The sequence below is a fragment of the Ahaetulla prasina genome, chromosome 14, assembly GCF_028640845.1.
Source record: "Ahaetulla prasina isolate Xishuangbanna chromosome 14, ASM2864084v1, whole genome shotgun sequence".
NCBI classification, from domain to species: domain Eukaryota; kingdom Metazoa; phylum Chordata; class Lepidosauria; order Squamata; family Colubridae; genus Ahaetulla; species Ahaetulla prasina.
The window spans coordinates 19,580,270-19,598,742 of record NC_080552.1 but is presented as its reverse complement, the minus strand read 5'-3'; the positions used below and the strand labels follow the sequence as shown (position 1 = coordinate 19,598,742).

Here is an 18,473-nt window from a genome sequence, read left to right as displayed (position 1 = left end):
TGAGCTGGTCAGGATCGAACTGCTCACAGTGGGGCAGAGTCAGTGTGCAGTACTCCATTCTAATAGAAGGAAGGAAGGGAGGGAGGGAGGGAGGAATAGCAATAGCACTTAGACTTATGTACCGCTTCATAGCGCTTGACAGCCCTCTCTAAGCAGTTTACAGAGTTAACCTCTTGTCTCCAACAATCTGGCTCCTCATTTTACCCACCTCGGAAGGATGGAAGGCTGAGTCAAGCTGGAGCCTAGTGAGATTCGATCTGCCAAAGTGCTGGCAGCCGGTGATCAGCAGAAGTAGCCTGCAGGACTGCACTCTAAGCACTGCGCCACCGAGAACCCAATTTTAAAGGATAGATTGCGCGAAAGCTCACTGGTCAGTAGACTAAGAGGATCTACACCATGGGTGTCAAATGTGAGGCCTGTGAGCCGGATGTGGCCCGCAGGGTGCTTAGATCTGGCCTGCGGGACCATCCAGGAAACAGTGAAGGAAAGCCGGGTAAGGAACTCTGGGAGTTGAAGTCCACAAGTCTGAAAAGAGCCAAGTTTGCAGACCCCTGTGCTAAAGAATTGAATGGGGAAAACAAAATATTTTTTTTAAAAAGATAAATCTCCCAAGTATCTTATTCTGCCTGTACAGAAAGGTTAAGCTCAGCGTTTTAGTGAGATTTAAATTGTACTGTGTGCAGGTATATTTCCCTGCCTTGTGACTACTGTTTGGTAAAGGACCCTCAAAATGGCTTCCCACGGGGGCAAAAGCCAGACATGGGTGCCATTTTTAGCTTTTTGGAATCTAGAACTAGGAATCGAGCCCCTTTCAAGCTTCTCGCCAGTAGAGCCACTTGGTCAACACTTAAGATCCTGTAGCTTTCCGGATACAGCAGCTGCTACACCGAGGAAGCCCCGTGGCTTCTCCTTGCCGTGGCACTTTCTCCCCCCCCCCATGCAAGAGCAGTTAGGTAATCGAATACCGTATTTTTCAGAGTATAAGACGCACCTTAGTTTTTTGGGAGGAAAATAAGAAAACAGCTGATTGGCAGGTGGATCGGCCTCCCGGAATACCCCCAATCAGCTGTTCCTAGAGGTGAATTTTGCAGCAGGTTCCTTGGTTGTGAGCTCTATATGCCTTGCTTTTTTTTGGCTTTTTTTTCCTGCCTCTGAAACTCGGTTTCAGAAAAAACTTTTTTCTGCCTCTGAAAGCCTCCAAAACCTTCAGAAAAAAAGCCTCTGAAGCTCTGTTTGGGGGCTTCTTTTCTGAAGCTCTATTTGGGGGCTTTTTTTCTGAAGCTCCATTTCTGATGCTTTTTTCAGCCTCTGAAACCTCCGTTTGAGAAGCTGGGCTACATTCAGAGTATAAGACGCACTCAGATTTTCACCCTCTTTTTTTGGGGGGGGGGGGAAAGGTGTGTCTTGTACTCTAAAAAATACGGCATATTTCCTTCAAATCTTATTTAGTGCAAGCAATTTTTCTTAAAAACAAAAAGGCGGAGAAAGAGTGATGAAATAATCCCCAGCTTCTGTTTGGCAGAGAGTCCCTGATCGTCCCTGATCTCAAAGTAAACACACTGAGTGGTTCTGTTATTTATAGCCGTATAAATTTATTTCCCCCAGAAACGTGCAAGCAGATGTTACCAAGGCTCTGGATCTGAGGAGCAGGGAAGCAGCAGATGGTCCCATGAATGGATTTAACACTGAAATGATTTGCATTGCGGAAGGGCGAGCTCGTTTTGAGGTTTCGGCTGTTTGAAAACTGCTAAGGGTTAGAGTAGAAAAGGCGGAGAACTGATAGTCCTCGACTTACAACCGTTTAGCGAGTGAGAAGTTACGATGGCGCTGAAAAAAGTGACTTGATAATGTAATAATCATCGCCGCATCCACAAGGTCACATGACCAAAATTGGGGCGCGACCGCAAATGAGCCCCAGATTGATGTTGCCGAGTGAGAAATTTGTGAACCGAGTTTTGCCCCATCTTACGACCTTCCTTGCCACAGCTCTTAAGTGAATCACAGCCGTTGTTAAATTAGTCACACGGTTGTTGAGTGAATCTGGCTTCCCCATCGGCTTTGATTGTCAGAAGGTCGCAAAAGGAAATCACCTGATCCGGGACACCGCGACCGTCATAAATGTGAGTCGGCTGACAAGCATCAGAATGTAAATCCCATGACTGGAGATGCTCTGATAGCCGTAAGTGCAAAAAATGGTCATAACCCACTGCAGATTTCACCACTGTCCAAGCTTTTTGAGATCTTTTAAGAGAGACAAACATATAAACATTAGTTTTGCATGTCATGCTAAGCCACGGTTTATTGAACCCTGGGCTATGCTGGCACACCATACCAGTCAAAAGAAAAAAAACCCATTGTAGTTTAATGAGATATATGTAGTAATTTCTCTATCTTACATACTAAAGATCTTTTAAGTTTCCCGTAAATGGCATCCCTGCCATTTTCTTTTAACGGAATATTTTAATACTGCGTTTCCCTGAAAATAAGACCGGGTCATATATTAATTTTTGCTCCAAAAGACACATTATTAGGGGTTATTTTCCAGTGAGGTCTTCTTTTCGGAGAAACACGAAACACTAAATACGTCCGTCTGGCTGATGATCTTAAAGGTAAAGGTTGCCCTTGTGCATATGCCCCAGTCCTTCCTGACTCTAGGGGGCGGTGCTCATCTCCGTTTCAAAGCCGAAGAGCCAGCACTGTCCGAAGACGTCTCCGTGGTCATGTGGCCGGCATGACTCAACGCCAGAGGAGCACAGAACGCTGTTACCTGTCCACCAAAAGTGGTCCCTATTTTTCTATTTGCATTTTTTTTACTTGCTTTCGAACTGCTAGGTTGGCAGACGCTGGGACAAGTAACGGGTGCTCACCCCATTAGGTGGCGCTAGGGATTCGAACCGCTGAACTGCCGACCTTTCGATCAACAAGCTCAGCGTCTTAGCCACTGGGTCCCTTGATCCCTGTTAAGATCCCTGATGATCTTCACTGGGGCTTATTTCTGGGGTAGGGCTTATATTACGAGCATCCTGAAAAACCATGCAGGGCTTATTTTTTCCGGTTGGGTCTTTATTTTCGGGGAAAACACGGTACCTATGGAGAGCGACTCATATTTTTCCCCTCTCCCGTTTACAAAAGAAGTGTAAAAGGTAAGCTTGGAAGACCGGCGAGAAAAAGAACTCAAAATATCCAGCTATTAATGGCACCGTTGTCTTCTGAAGGCCCACCGAGCGGGAAAGCAGAATGTCGGCCGGGCACCTTCCATTCCTTAAATCTGGCTAAGCATTAACCTCTTGCATATTATATACAGAAAACGCTTGGCAGGGCCTGAAAACGTTTTGTGGGCGAAGCTTCTCGTCCCCAGACCAAAAAAAAAATCCGCCTCTTTAAGTGCAGCGAAGGATGGAAATGTTCAACTCCTGCAGTTCTCCGTCGATGTTAAGATACGATACCTAGCAGCTTCGATCCACACTTTTGACAATGGCGAAGTCTATGGGTGGGTGGCGGCTAGGATTCCTTGTCTTTCTTCTCCTTCCGAGCTCTCCTGGCCATGAGGGTGAAGAAGACGGTGGGGAAGAGCGGCCGGAGGTAGACCGCCAGGGTGGGTAGCAAACCAGTGGCCGCCAACACCTCCTTTTTCTTCTCCCCCACGGCGTTCAGGACCAGTCGAGCCACATCTGCGGCGGTCTTGCCTTCGCTGGTGGTCTTGTCCATCACTGCATCGTATAGAAATTGAGCACGCATTTTTTTAAGCAGCGGAGAGCTTTCTCGCTGCCACAGACGAGCAGACGGAAAGAGAGTTCCTGGCCCAAAGGTGCCTTTTTTTTTTTCAGGAGGCAACTGGACCTTTCTTGCTTTTTTCTCGTGAAGACGTTTCGCTTCTCAGCCCAGGAGCTTCTTTAGCTCTGACTTGGATGGGTGGGGAAGGGAAGGATTTATACTCCTTGCAGACAGAGCTGGTCGTTTGCATCCTTTTTAGAGGGTCGTTGAGGCCACTTGGAGGTTCAAATGGTTCCTGCGTTCCGCAATTTTTCCCTCTGGAAATCCATTCCTACTCTCAACACCATTGAAAGGGTGCTCGTCCCAAATTGTATCTAAAAGTAGAAAGTCCCGTTGCCTCCTGAAAAAAAGCGCCTTTGGACAACCGTGACCTGGATGACTGAGAATCTCGGCAGATTTTTAGCTATGCAATTTGGGATGAACACCCTTGGAATGGCGTGGGAGTAGGAAGGGATTTCCAGAGGGAAAAAACTGCAGACTACAGGAACCAGGAGCTCCACTCAGGTGACCCTGAGGACACAGATAAACCTCCAAGTGGCCTCAACGACCCTCTAAAAAGGATGCAAACGACCAACTCCGTCTGCAAGGGATATAAATCCTTCCATTCCCCACCATCCAGTCGGAGCTGAAGAAGCTGTTTGGATGAGAAGCAAAACATCTTCAAAAGAAAAAAAAAACCCAAGAAAGTCCAGTTGCCTCCTGAAAAAAAGCACCTTTGGGACAACCATGACCTGGATGACTGAGAATCTCTACAGACTTTTAGCTAGTCCTCGACTTAACCGTTCATTTAATGACCACTCGAGGTTACAACGGCGCTTTAAAAAACTGACTTAATGGCCGTTTTTTCCTCACAACGGTTACAAGCATCCCTTTAAGTCATACCCTCAAAATTCGGACGCTTGGCCACTAGCTTGTATTTATGACGGTCGCAGTTTCCTGGAGTCACGAAATCCACCTTTTGGGCAGCCAGATTCACTTAACAAGAAGTCTGTTACTAACTTAATAGCTGCAGTGACTCCCTTAACAACGGTTGGCAAAGAGGTGGTATAAACGGGGCAGAATTCACTGAACTGTCTTCGTCTAGCAACGGGAATTTGGTCGTGCTCATAAATCAAGGCTTTCCTGCGGGAAAGCTAGGGCTCATGAATCGGCCTTTAGCCCTCCAAATTCCATTGTAATTGTAATTTTTTTGTTATAAAGGAAGCAGCCGTTCTGCAAAGCAGGACAGGCAGCCTCGAAGCTCATCTGCTTTGCCAGCAATGCCCAAGGCTCAAGGGGGACCCCAGGTGCGTTCTTAGATTTAGGCGAGCGTAGCTCAACGGCCTCTTTGGAGGGGGGGGGGGATACTAAATGCCCGTTCGTGACTGGCCCAATCTGCCATTCTGAGGAGCGCCCGTAACGTCTTTGCCGAATTCCAGATGGGCCCAGCAGCCCTCAAAAGCTGGGGACAGCCTCCCCTACCGTAAGCCTTTCAGCGTCTCGACACCGTTACGTCTGTACGGTTCAGTGGGTTGTTTTTTTTTACAACCTAATTGCTGGGCTTGTGGGGGGAGAGGGCTGGATAAATGAATACACAAACCGCCTCCTTGATTGGCAGACCGTTGGTGCCCCCCCCCCCCCCCCGGCGAGGAGAACCGACCCTCACCTCCGTACTGAGATCCGTCGGACGTGACCGCGTTGAGCGAAAGGTTGGTCTGGATGTAGCCGGGACTGACAACCGTCACTTCGATGTTGAATCGCTCCACTTCGGCTCGCAAGCAGTCAAAAAAAGCTTGAGTTGCGTGTTTGGAGGCCGCATCTGAAGAGGGTGAAGGAGATGGGAAGGGTAGATCACCAGCCTACAGCAGGGGTTGGGCAATTGATTTTCCCAAAGGCGGCTACATCAGAAACTGGGACTGTTGCGAAGGACCAAACCAAGAGGGCTACTTGCGTATTAGGTAGATGTATTAACCTCTAAGCCACGGGCTCTCCTCGCTTTGTCAGCTACACCAGGGGAAAGATTGTTTTGTTTTGTTTTTTCCTGGTGAGACCAGTCTATCAGGGCAATCTGGTCTACCCAACTATGGGACAGAGCAATACTGCTTCTGCTTTCGCCTTTCAGCCCCAATGTAGGGGCCTTCGCAGGCAGTCACTTTCGTGACAAACTCTGCAAGTAGCCCGGGTTCGATTCCCAAAAGCGTATGGCTAGCTGAATGAATATTTAGCTTGAAATAGATTTATGCTAAAGGTAAAGATTCCCCTCATGCTATGTGCTAGTCGTTCCCGACTCTAGGGGGCGGTGCTCATCTCCGTTTCAAAGCCGAAGAGCCAGCGCTGTCTGAAGACGTCTCCGTGGTCATGTGGCCGGCATGACTCAATGCCAAAGGCGCACGGAACGCTGTTTCCTTCCCACCAAAGGTGGTCCCTATTTTTTCTACTTGCATTTTTTACGTCTTTTCGAACTGCTAGGTTGGCAGAAGCCGGGACAAGTAACAGGAGCTCACTCCGTTACGCGGCACTAGGGATTCGAACCGCTGAACTGCCGACCTTTCGATCGACGAGCTCAGCGTCTCAGCCACTGAGCCACTGCTCAGTGCTAAGGCGCCAAGTGCTAGAGTGCTCCAACAGAGAGCCGCACCACTGTTGCCTCTGTCTTTCAAATTTGATGGTCAGCTGCCCAGTCCCCGAAGGATTAAGCCAGCGAATTAAAAACACAAAACCGCACAGCTTAAAGACGGCCCTTAATAGCGACGCGAGCCCACAACAAGGGAGGACTTACACGCTGAGCGGAAAGGAATGCTGATTTTGCCTTGCACGCTGCTGATGGTTACGATGTGCCCTTTCCTCCTCTTGATCATGGCAGGCAGGAGGGCTGGAAATGGAAGAGGGGAGAAAAATTAAGACCTTCAAAGACGAACATAATAACTGCAGGTCATCCTCGACTTACGATGACCATCGGGAGCAGCATTTCCATTGCTGAGCGAGGCAGTCATTCAGTCGCCTGGTTTTACTCAGTATTGCGCACGGTTGTTAAGTGAATCACACACCCATTAAGCGAATACGGCTCCCCCCCCCACAAGCACTGACTTTGCCGGTTGAAAGGTCCCAAATGAGGAATCATGTGATCGACTGTCATAAATACATCAATGCAACTATAAATATGAGCAGTGGTGGCGCAGGGGTTAGAATGCAGTATTGCAGGCTATTTCTGCTGACTGCCGGCTGTGGGTAGTTCGATCCCGACCGGCTCAAGGTTGACTCAGCCTTCCACCCTACCAAACAGGGACACAGACTGTCGGGGGCAAGACGCTGAATCTATAAACCGCTTAGAGAGGGCTGTAAAAGCACTGTGAAGCGGTATATAAGTCTAAGTGCTGTTGCTATTGCTTGTTTCCTTTGTTTTCTCTCCCTCCTTTTTCTCCCTCCCTCCTTCCTTCCTATTGCTTCTTTCCTTCCTTTCCTTATTTTTCCTCTCCCTCCCTTTTCTCCTTCTTCCTCCTCTCCCCTCCCTCCCTCGCCACGGTAACGCAGTAGTTAGAATGCAGTCCTGCAAACAATTTCTGCTGACTGCCGACTGTGGGTAGTTCGATCCCGACCGGCTCAAGGTTGACTCAGCCTTCCATCCTTCCAAACGGGGATCCAGATTGTCGAGGGCAATATGCTGAATCTATAAGCTGCTTAGAGAGGGCTGTAAAAGCACTGCGAAGCGGCATATAAGTCTTAAGTGCTGTGGCTATTGCTATAAATACCAAAAACGACGGCTGCAACCATCACAAACACATTCCCGTTGCCAAGCGTCTAAAACGGCGGTTTTAAATCCAGGGTTACCTGCCCTTTGTCTCTTATTCTATTCTTCCCGTTATTTATTTAATTCATGATCTTGCTACATTGTTCGGATCTGATTTTTTTTTAATTTTTAATTTTTTAATTTTTTTGGGTCCTTTCTCACCTGGAAATGGAAATCAACGCCTTGAGCCTTACCTTTCGTCAGAGCAACCGGCCCAAAATAATTGGTTTCCATCACTTTCCGGTCCACCTCTATCACGGTCTCTATTATGGTGCCCCGGTAGCTGATCCCTGCATTGTTGATTAAAATATCGACGTGATCCACGCAGCTCAGAATCTCCTTCGCAGCACTCACTACCGCTTTGATATCCGAGAGATCAAAAACCACCATGTGATGCTTGTGGCCCTGTTCAAATTGAGGGAGGAGGGGAAAAAAAATCAAACCCCCCCATAACATTTTTCGCACCCAAACCTTTTCAGCTACGGGATTTGCAGCCTAGCTTCCTATTGTTCAGGTAGCCCTTGGCTTATGACCACAACGAGCCCAAAATTTCCATTGCTGAATGAGTTTAGCCAATGCGAACGTGGCTAAATGCTAAAACCTATTTGCGAAGTGAGTTTTGCCCCATTTTACGGCCTTTCTTGCCACAGTTGTTAAGTGAATCACTTCAGCAGCTCTTAAGTTAGTAACGCGGGGCTGTTAAGTGAATCTGGTTTCTCTTACTGATTGTCAGAAGGTCGCAAAAAGTGACTCTGGGACACTAAGCGTCATAAATATGAATTGGTTGCCAAGCGTCTGAATTCTGACCACGTGACCATGGGGATGTCGCAACGGTCATAAGTATGAAAAACAGCCATAAATCACTTTTTACAGTGCCGTAACTTTGAAATTAAACGTTGTTAAGTTGAGCACTTACCTGTATACCTACATCACCTTTCTATGTATTATCAGGAACAAGGAGAGAAACTCAAATTTAATTCTTCCTGAACCAGAGGTGTGTATACACCACTGCTGTACCAAAGGTGCTTTTTCAAAAGGTAACTGTTTTTAAACAGATTAACAGACTTGGAAGGGACCTTGTAGGTCATCTAGTCAACCCCCCACCCAAGCAGGAGACTCTACACAATTTCTGACCAATGGCAGTCCAGTCTCTTCTTGAAAACCTCCAGTGATGAATCTCCCACAACTTCCGAAGGCAACTTCAGTTCCATGGGTTGATTGTTCTCACTGTCAGAAAATTCCTCCTTATTTCCAGGTTGAATCTCTCCTTGGTCAGTTTCCATCCATTATTCCTTGTCTGGCCTTCAGGTGCCTTAGAAAACAGCATGACCCCCTCCTCTCTGTGGCAGCCCCTCAACTATTGGAGAATGCTATCCTGTCTCCCCTGGTCCTTCTCTTCACTAGACCAGCCATGCCCAGTTCCTGCAACCATTCTTCATGTTTTAGCCTCCATCCCCTAATCATCTTGGTTGCTCTTCTCTGTACTCTTTCTAGAGTCTCAACATCTTTTTTATAGTGTGGTGACCAAAACTGGACGCAGTACTCTAGGTGTGGTCTTACTAGGGCTTTATAGAGTGGTATTAGTACCTCACTTGATCTTGATTGAATCCCTCTGTTAATGCAATTTAGGATTGCGTTGATCTGTCCTCAGGGTCATTCGATGGGTGTGGAGTCCTCTTGGAACTGCTGCAGATGAACCTCCAAGTGGCCTCAACGACCCTCTAAAAGAATGCAAATGACCAGCTGTCTGCAAGGAGTATAAGTCCTTCTGTTCCCCACCATCTAGTCAGAGCTGAAGAAGCCTTTGGATGAGAAGCAAACCATCTTCAAAGAAAAACCAGAAAGTCCAGTTGCCTCTTGGAAAAGCACCTTTGGGATAGCCATGACCTGGAGGACGGAGAATCTCCATCAACCTTGAAGAAGGAGTTCTGAAGAAGCTTCTTGGATGAGAAAAGAAACATCTTCAAAGAAAAACAAAGAAAGTCCAGTTGCCGTAAAGGGGATATGTAAAGCCAAGAATAGGGCTCCACCCGGACTAGATGGTCTACCCCGGTGAGGGGAACGGTAACGAGCATATATGGGTGTCAGGTGAAAGGTAGAGAGAAAAAAGACTACCGGGGTGGATCGGGCATACGTGATAAGAACATGAGTGGATGTACCAATATACCAATGTACCAATATAACGGGTACGACCAAAGGCCTTGGAAAGAGCAAGTAGGGAGGGATGGTTCCGGGCCATTGAGATGATCTTGAAGGTGTAACCAGCGGTCTTGGAAACAGTTACCTGGATGACTGAGAATCTCCAAAGACTCTTAGCTAGGTGGCCTCAACGACTCTCTAAAAAGGATGCAAATGACCAGCTCTGTCCGCAAGGAGTATAAATCCTTCCATTCCCCACCATCCAGTCAGAGCCAAAGAAGCTTCTTGGATGAGAAGCGAAACGTCTTCGAACGAGAAAACCAGAAAGTCCAGTTGCCTCTTGGGAAAGCACCGTTGGGACAACCATGACCTGGAGGACTGAGAATCTCCATAAACTGTTATTTCACACAGGCCCACTTCCCAGAAAGACACTCCATTCTCGAAGTCAAGCAGGTGTGAGCAACAATATCAGTTTCCCAGCTTGCCTCTTCCCTTCTCCGCCACGACTCACGTTTTTGAGGGGGTCAGCGGCAGCGGATAATTCCTGGAGAACATCCTGAAGCCTCTCTCCACTTCGGCCACACAGCACCAATTGGGATCCTGCCGCATGGAAAGCTTTGGCGCATTCTGCACGAATCAAGAAGAGGGCCGTGAAAATATTTGCAGATCCCTCGCATCCTGGACATAAACTGTTTCAACTCCTACCCTCAAAACGACGCTATAGAGCACTGCACACCAGAACAACTAGACACAAGAACAGTTTTTTCCCGAAGGCCATCACTCTGCTAAACAAATAATTCCCTCAACACTGTCAAACTATTTACTGAATCTGCACTACTATTAATCTTCTCATCGTTCCCATCACCAATCTCTTTCCACTTATGACTGTATGACTATAACTTGTTGCTGGCAATCCTTATGATTTATATTGATATATTGACCATCAATTGTGCTGTAAATGTTGTACCTTGATGAACGTATCTTTTCTTTTATGTACACTGAGAGCATCTGCACCAAGACAAATTCCTTGTGTGTCCAATCACACTTGGCCAATAAAAAAAAAAAAATTCTATTCTATTCATTCTATTCTGGCCAGAAAAAAAGCGGGAAGAGAGAGTGTGTCTGTTTGATTGATTGTATAAGCCCGGGATGCCCATCCAAACAGATATGCCCTTTAGAAATGGTGGACCAGGAGGTGAAATGCTGCCGGTTCGCTCCAGTTCAGGTGAACCCGTAGTGATAAAAAAACTACGGGTTCGGGTAAACCGGTAGTAAAAAAAATGCTTTAAAAACTAAAAAAAGGTTCTGACGATCGTGTGGCACAGCTGTGATTGTCAGAACCTTTTTTAAAAAAATTTTAAAAGCATTTTTTACTACCTATTCGCCCGAACTGGTAATAAAAAAATGCTTTAAAAAAAGTTTTTTAAAAAAAGGTTCCGACGATCGCGTGGCACAGCTGTGATTGTCGGAATCTTTTTTTTTTTACTTTTTAAAAGCATTTTTTTTTGCTACCTTTTCGTCCGAATCAGTAGTAAAAAAATGCTTTAAAAACAGTTTAAAAAAAAAAAGGTTCCGACGATTGCGTGGCACAGCTGTGATTGTCGGAACCTTTTTTTTACTTTTTAAAAGCATTTTTTTACTACCTTTTCGTCCGAATCAGTAGTAAAAAAATGCTTTAAAAACAGTTTAAAAAAAAAAGGTATTGACGATTGTGTGGCACAGCTGTGATTGTCGGAACCTCTTTTTTACTTTTTAAAAGCATTTTTTACTACCTTTTCCTCCTAATCAGTAGTAAAAAAATGCTTTAAAAAGTTTTAAAAAAAAGGTACTGACGATTGTGTGGCACAGCTGTGATTGTCGGAACCTTTTTTTACTTTTTAAAAGCATTTTTTTACTACCTTTTCGTCCTAATCAGTAGTAAAAAAATGCTTTAAAAAGTTTTTTTAAAAAAAGGTACTGACGATTGTGTGGCACAGCTGTGATTGTCAGAACCTTTTTTTACTTTTTAAAAGCATTTTTTTACTATCTTTTCGTCCTAATCAGTAGTAAAAAAATGCTTTAAAAAGTTTTTTTTTTTTTAAAAAAGGTACTGATGATTGCGTGGCACAGCTGTGATTGTCGGAACCTTTTTTTTACTTTTTAAAAGCATTTTTTAACTACCTTTTCATCCGAATCAGTAGTAAAAAAATGCTTTAAAAACAGTTTTAAAAAAAAAAGGTACTGACGATTGCGTGGCACAGCTGTGATTGTCGGAATCTTTTTTGTTACTTTTTTAAAGCATTTTTTTTACTATCAGTTCGGGTGAATAGGTAGTAAAAAATGCTTTAAAAAGTAAAAAAAAAAAAAAAAGTTGGTCACGCCGATCCAGTCACATGACCCCCACCACCAAGCCATGCCCACCAAGCCACACCCACAGAGCCGGTAGCAAAAAATTTTGCATTTCACTACTGTGGTGGACCATAGGTGGTCCTTGACTTACGTTTAGTGACCGTTGATCTGTGCTAGATCAAATTTCAGGAGAAAGCCCTTACCTTTCCCCAGCCCAGAAGTCGCCCCTGTGATCACTACCACTGCGTCCTTCAGATAGGCCCTTGCCTGGATTCTTCTGACCAATCGTAAGATAGTGAAGATCCCTGCGCCACCGAAAAGCAGCGGAAGAAGGATTCCAGTGGTGAAATCCATGAGCTTTTGATTTCTCCTGGAGGGGCAGAAAGGAATTGGGGGGTGGGGGTGGGGAGAGAAAAAAAAAAGGCACATGAAATAGTAGGATCGTTAACTCTTTTAAGTCCGGAAAGGGCCGGAATAGCTCAGGCTGTTAGAGCCTGTTATTAGAACACAGTAGCCTGCAATTACTGCAGGTTCAAGCCCGGCCCAAGGTTGACTCAGCCTTCCATCCTTTATAAGGTAGGTAAAATGAGGACCCAGATTGTTGGGGGGGCAATAAGTTGACTTTGTAAAAATATACAAATAGAATGAGACTATTGCCTTATACACTGTAAGCCGCCCTGAGTCTTCGGAGAAGGGCGGGATATAAATGTAAACAACAACAAAAAAAAAGTCAGGGATTCCCAACCTTGTCAACTTCGAGACGGGTGGACTTCAACTCCCACAATTCCTCAGCCAGAATGTTAAAATTACGATTAGTGTAAAATTCCTGAATGTGCAGGAAAGGATAGATTAACACTTGAAATTAAAGGGAAGGAAGACACGGAATATTTTGAAATATGGGATTCGTTTAATCAATGGTTAACTAACAGAAACAGAAGTCAGAACATTTAAAATTATAAGAGAAGGACTAATTTTACTACGAGGGCTTATTACGATATGCTTATTATTAATATGAATTAGTATTAATAATTAATAAGTATTAATGGTGTGTGTCCCCAAAAATAAGACTAGGTTTTATTTTTTGGGGGGTGTCCCAAAATAGGGATTAGGGCTTATTTTCAGGGGGTATCGTATTTTTCCCCGCCATGTACAGGAGGCCGACTTATTCTGCTTGCTCACGGTGGGGCAGGAGGCTGGCTGTGCAGGCTCTTATGTAGGGCTTATTTTGGGGGGTAGGGCTTATATTAGGCACATACATAATAACCAATGGTGAAATGTAAAGTTTGTTACTACTGGTTCTGTGGGCGTGGCTTGGTGGTGGTGGTGGTAATGTGATTGCGTGGGTGTGGCCAACTTTTTTTTTTTACTTTTAAAAGCATTTTTTTTACAACCTCTTTGTCTGGAAAAATGCTTTTAAAAGACTCTGATGATCCCAGCTGAGCCGTGCGATCCTCAGAGGCTTTTTTTATTTTTAAAAGCATTTTTTTGACCAAAGAAAAAATGCTTTTAAAAGTTTAAAAAAAAAACAACCCTCTGATGATCACGCAACTCAGCTAGGCATGGGGGGGGGGCAGGGATTTTTGCTACTGGTTCTGTGAACTACCCGCCGCCATCGCTACTGGATTGGGTGATCCGGTCCAAACCGAGAGCATTTCACCCCTGATAAAAACCATGCTAGGACTTATTTTCAGGATAGGTCTTATTTTCAGGGAAACAGGGTATTACGATGAGAAAACACTGTTATTAAATGACCACTACTAATTAAGGGACACGGTGGCTCAGGGGCTAGGACGTTGAGCTTGTCGATCGAAAGGTCGGCAGCTCAGCGGTTCGAATCCCTAGTGCTGCCGTGTAACGGGGTGAGCTCCTGTTACTTGTCCCAGCTTCTGCCAACCTAGCAGTTTTGAAAGCACGTAAAAATGCAAGTAGAAAAAATAGGGACCACCTTTGGTGGGAAGGGAACAGCGTTCCGTGGACCTTTGGCATTGAGTCATACCGGCCACATGACCACGGAGACGTCTTCGGACAGCGCTGGCTCTTTGGCTTTGAAACGGAGATGAGCACCGCCCCCTAGAGTCGGGAACGACTAGTGCATATGTGCGAGAAAAACCTTTACCTTTACTAATGAACATTATTACTATTATGATGATGGTTGCTCAAACTAACAACTCACTGTTTATCTAGACATTGCAACTGTTGGTCTTTCTTTTATACAGCAAAAATAAAAAAAAATATTAAAAAAAGAAGACTACATCGGATTAAAAAAAAATTGAGAGGGTATTTGTACATCAGAGAGCCAGTCTAATCTAGTGGTGAAGGCACCAGACTAGAAACCGAGAAGCCATGAGTTCCAGTCCTGCCTCGGGCAGAAAACCAGCTGGGTGATGTTGGGTCAGTGTTTCTGTTTCAACCCTGTTTCTGAAATCTTGCCAAGAAAAACTGCAGGGATTTGTCTAGGCAGTTGCGAGAAGTCAACCCTGACTCAAAGGCGCCAGAGGGGAAAAATATATATACATCAAAAGTAGCTTTCTCCCCCCCCACCCCCATTCATTTACTGCACTGGAAGCTGTCTGTCTGATAACTATTTTTAATTTTAACAGCACCAGACTGCTCACCAGCGTTTAATGATTCAGAATGGCTTTACCTACATGGGGAAAAAAATAAAAATAAAAATTCTGGTCCTTTTTTTCTGCAAGCTAAATTTAGTTCTTTTCTCATCAGGTCTGGCCACAAGGAGTTCTGTTCTCAGATACCACCTCCTCCTGTTTCTTTGCCAATAAGGCCCAAGAGCTTTTACAAACCACAAATGGAGGTTGTAAATTCAGAATTAGGGAGTTGGGCAATCTACTCCATCTTGAGCTGGATGAAGGAAACATCCCAATTGACAGTTAATCAAGCAGGGAAGAGATCAGTGGTGAAATTAAAAAATTTTTACTATTGGTTCTGTGGGTGTGGCTTGGTGGGCATGCACAGGAAGGATCCTGCAAAATCCCCATTCCCAGCCTACTCCAGGGGAAGGATACTGCAAAATCTCCATTCCCACCCCATTCCTAGGGGAAGGATATTGCAAAATCCCCATTCCCTCCCCACTCCAGGGGAAGGATACTGCAAAATCTCCATTCCTACCCCACTCTGGGGCCAGCCAGAGGTGGTATTTGCCGGTTCTCCGAACTATTCAAAATTTCCGCTACCAGTTCTCCAGAACCTGTCAGAACCTGTTGGATTTTACCCCTGGAAGATTTTTCCATTCCATTTTTCACTTTGCACGTAAGGCATATAGTCATAATTACATGTGCCCATTTTTCATACATCCATTCAATTGCTGGCATTTACTGACATATTTTTGAACTTGCTTGAAGTGATGGAACTAAATTAAATTGCTCAAGAGTTTCAGATCAAGACGCAACAAGAGTCTACTTGTTAAGCATCCCAACCAGCAGCAATTAGAACTCGAGAGAATCTTTCAACTAGCTTGATCTTTTTTCGACATCGTCTCGGATTAAAATACCACACTCTCTGAGTTCGATTCTATGGATCTTAATTCCAAGAAGAAGAAGAAAAGCAGAATCTAGCAGCAAGCTTGCTATGTTAATATTACAAAAATGTTGAGATTCCAGTTTGGCTTTGAGGCAAACATAATTAAGGATGATTCAAGATGCCAAATGTTCTGGATTTTCCAAACCAGCTTTTCTCACCATAAGAGCTCACAGTTGGGTGGACTTCAACTCCCAGAATTTCCCAGACAGCTATGGGAATTCTGGGAGTTGAAGTCCACCCATCTTCAAGCTGCCAAGGTTGGGAAACACTGTCCTAAATGAATTCCAAGACCTTTGTGGACAAACACTCAAAGCCAAAATGCAGCTATTTCATCGTCCATTGTGAATATAGTCAGAGAGTTACAACAACTAATAACCGATAAGTAATAAATACAGATAAATAAATACCGCAATCATACCAACCCAGAGATTCTCAACCTTGGCAGCTTTAAGAAGTCTGGAGTTCAATTGTGGCTGGGGAATTCTGGGAATTGAAACGAATTAATTGAATTAACGTTGCTGAGATTGAGAACATTGCTCTAAACTCCCTCCCCACCTATGTCTGGAGGAATTCCATTACCCATGCCATTATATTCCTTTAGCCTAACATGGTTCCCATCCATTGCCTTCCATAATCATTGGACTACAATTCCCATCCCCACCGATCCAGCCATGGCCTCAACCTGCCACTCTCCACCCCATCCTTTCCATCCACTACCTCTGCAACCAGCACCCTCTACCTATTTTGGACGGTAATGTCCATCACACCCAGCTATTACACTTGCTGTGGATAATGGGCACTGCAATCCAACACCCAACATGGAAGACTTGGGAAAGCGAGTCTACCCTTCTTCCAGCTACCTTCTTTCTGGATTTATGTAGCCAGGATCCCCACATTTAGCAAGAATATATGAACCCTCTCAAAGAGAAACACCTCCCATCCAGCTATTACACTTGCTGTGGATGATGGGCACTGCAATCCAACACCCAACATGGAAGACTTGGGAAAGCAAGTCTACCCTTCTTCCAGCTACCTTCTTTCTGGATTTATGTAGCCAGGATCCCCACATTTAGCAAGAATATATGAACCCTCTCAAAGAGAAACACCTCCCATCCAGCTATTACACTTGCCCAACGCCCAACATGGAAGACTTGGGAAAGCAACTCTACCCCTCTTCCAGCTACCTTCTTTCTGGATTTATATAACCAGACTCCCCATAATTAGCAAGAATATATGACACTCCCCCCCAAAGAAAAACACCCATCCCAATCCAGCTATTACACTTGCTGTGGATGATGGGCACTGCAATCCAATGCCCAACATGGAAGACTTGGGAAAGCAAGTCTAGCTCCTCCCATCTTCCCGGATTTATAGAACCAGCTCCCCATATTTATAATTGTGACCCCCCCCAGACATATATCCCCCCACCACCAACTCCCCCCCCCCTTTTCTGGTTTCATGCAAACTACCTTGCAACCCTCATCACCGTGATCACATACCCGGAAGTGGGAATGACACCTTTTCCCCGCCCCCTCTCTCCGCTCTGTCCAATCAAGACGCACCGTTTCAAACCAGACGCCAGGCGGAGCTATCGGGCCGGCAGCCAATCAGCGACGGCGCGTGGTCGAACGCCCCGAAGGAAACGATGCGATAGGTGGTCCGGTTGCCTTTAAATTCCCTCCGGAAACCTTGACCGTAGGAATAGCGTTCCGCCTGGGTTAAGGTTCCGACCCAGTAATCTGTCTAGCCTTAGAGCAAATCGTATTTTATCTTATTTTTAGAGTCTTAGATTCCAAGGAAGGGAAAAAATTAGGATAAAATGCGATTTGCTTTGTTTAGGTCAGAAAGGGAGATAAGCAGTGAAAAAGCCGGAATGGAGGTTTCATGAATCTTGAATAGGGAGGGGCCAGCTGAAGATTTAAGAGGGATTCCCCTGCTTCTAATAATTTTCTTATAGGGTTTTCGCCTAAACGTTTGAGCCCTTATTTTCAAAGAAAAAGCATTTTCTTGCATAATATTTTGCTGAGGGTTTCTGAAAATGAATTTTTGGCCCTGAACATGGTTCCTAGATCAGCTGGATATATTTGGAAGCAGAAAACTGCTCTGTAGGAAAACAATGGAACTATTTCTATGCATCGCAGGAAAACTTGGATTTGTCTGTATAATGCCAGGAATTGACTCAATTTTTTAGGTCTGTAATATTAATAGTTTATTCTCCTATTGTGATTTTCAGGGAATGTTTTTAATATATATAACTTCGAAATACAATAATGAATTCTTATTAAATTTGCTTTGTGTACTTTTTTTCTATGTGTGTGTATGCGTGTGGCAGTACTAAATAGTGACATTGATGGATTTCCCCCCCCTATTCTTAATGTTCTAAGTAATTTAACTAATGTTAATGCAGTAATGTGTAAACATGTTACGTAAACATCAACATACAATAGAACACAGTTGCTAAGATTGATAATAACAAATAAAGGGGAAAAAACAAATATATTTTTATTAATTCAGCCTGAGAGAAATCCCACTAAGAATTCACATAGTATTTGTAAAAGTAAGGCTCATTCACCATTCATCTTGAAATTGCCAAGTTTGAAAAAAAAAATCCCAGACTATTTTCTCTTTCATTCTCACCTTCCAACCAACATCTGCTGTGGTGCTTTGCTTCACAAAAGCTTCTGTTCCTACACACCATTGCCATCTGCCTGTCAGTGAAAATCTGCAATGGCCCCTAAGGGCTGTTTCCCCCACAGCAGGATCCTCCTTATTGCTGCTCTTTTAGCACTAGCCCAGGAGGGAAGCATTAATTCCAGTGGTGTTCACAGTTTGAAATGAGAAGTCTGCTAGACAAAACACAGTAACTCAGAATATAGTGGCAAACCCCTCCGGACCTCTTTTTTTTAAGAATCAAGTTCAAGGAATAGGT

The 18,473-nt window shown here is 44.7% G+C and overlaps 1 protein-coding gene across 10 annotated transcripts in view; it reads right to left on the bottom strand.

Moving 5' to 3' along the window:
* DHRS7B (dehydrogenase/reductase 7B) overlaps positions 1-17,070 on the bottom strand; it is a 29,496-nt gene extending 12,426 nt beyond the window's left edge. For 2 of the 10 annotated variants that reach the window (XM_058157273.1, XM_058157276.1), the window contains exons 1-6: positions 17,014-17,048; positions 12,211-12,377; positions 10,191-10,306; positions 7,735-7,945; positions 6,533-6,625; positions 5,420-5,572 (exon numbers count right to left, since the gene is read on the bottom strand). In XM_058157273.1, the coding sequence (XP_058013256.1) occupies positions 5,420-5,572; positions 6,533-6,625; positions 7,735-7,945; positions 10,191-10,306; positions 12,211-12,377; positions 17,014-17,027 (754 nt within the window). In that variant the 5' untranslated portion in view covers positions 17,028-17,048. The other 8 variants (XR_009152092.1, XM_058157277.1, XM_058157278.1 and 5 more) reach the window with 8 other exon arrangements.
* Positions 17,071-18,473: the final 1,403 nt, after the last annotated feature.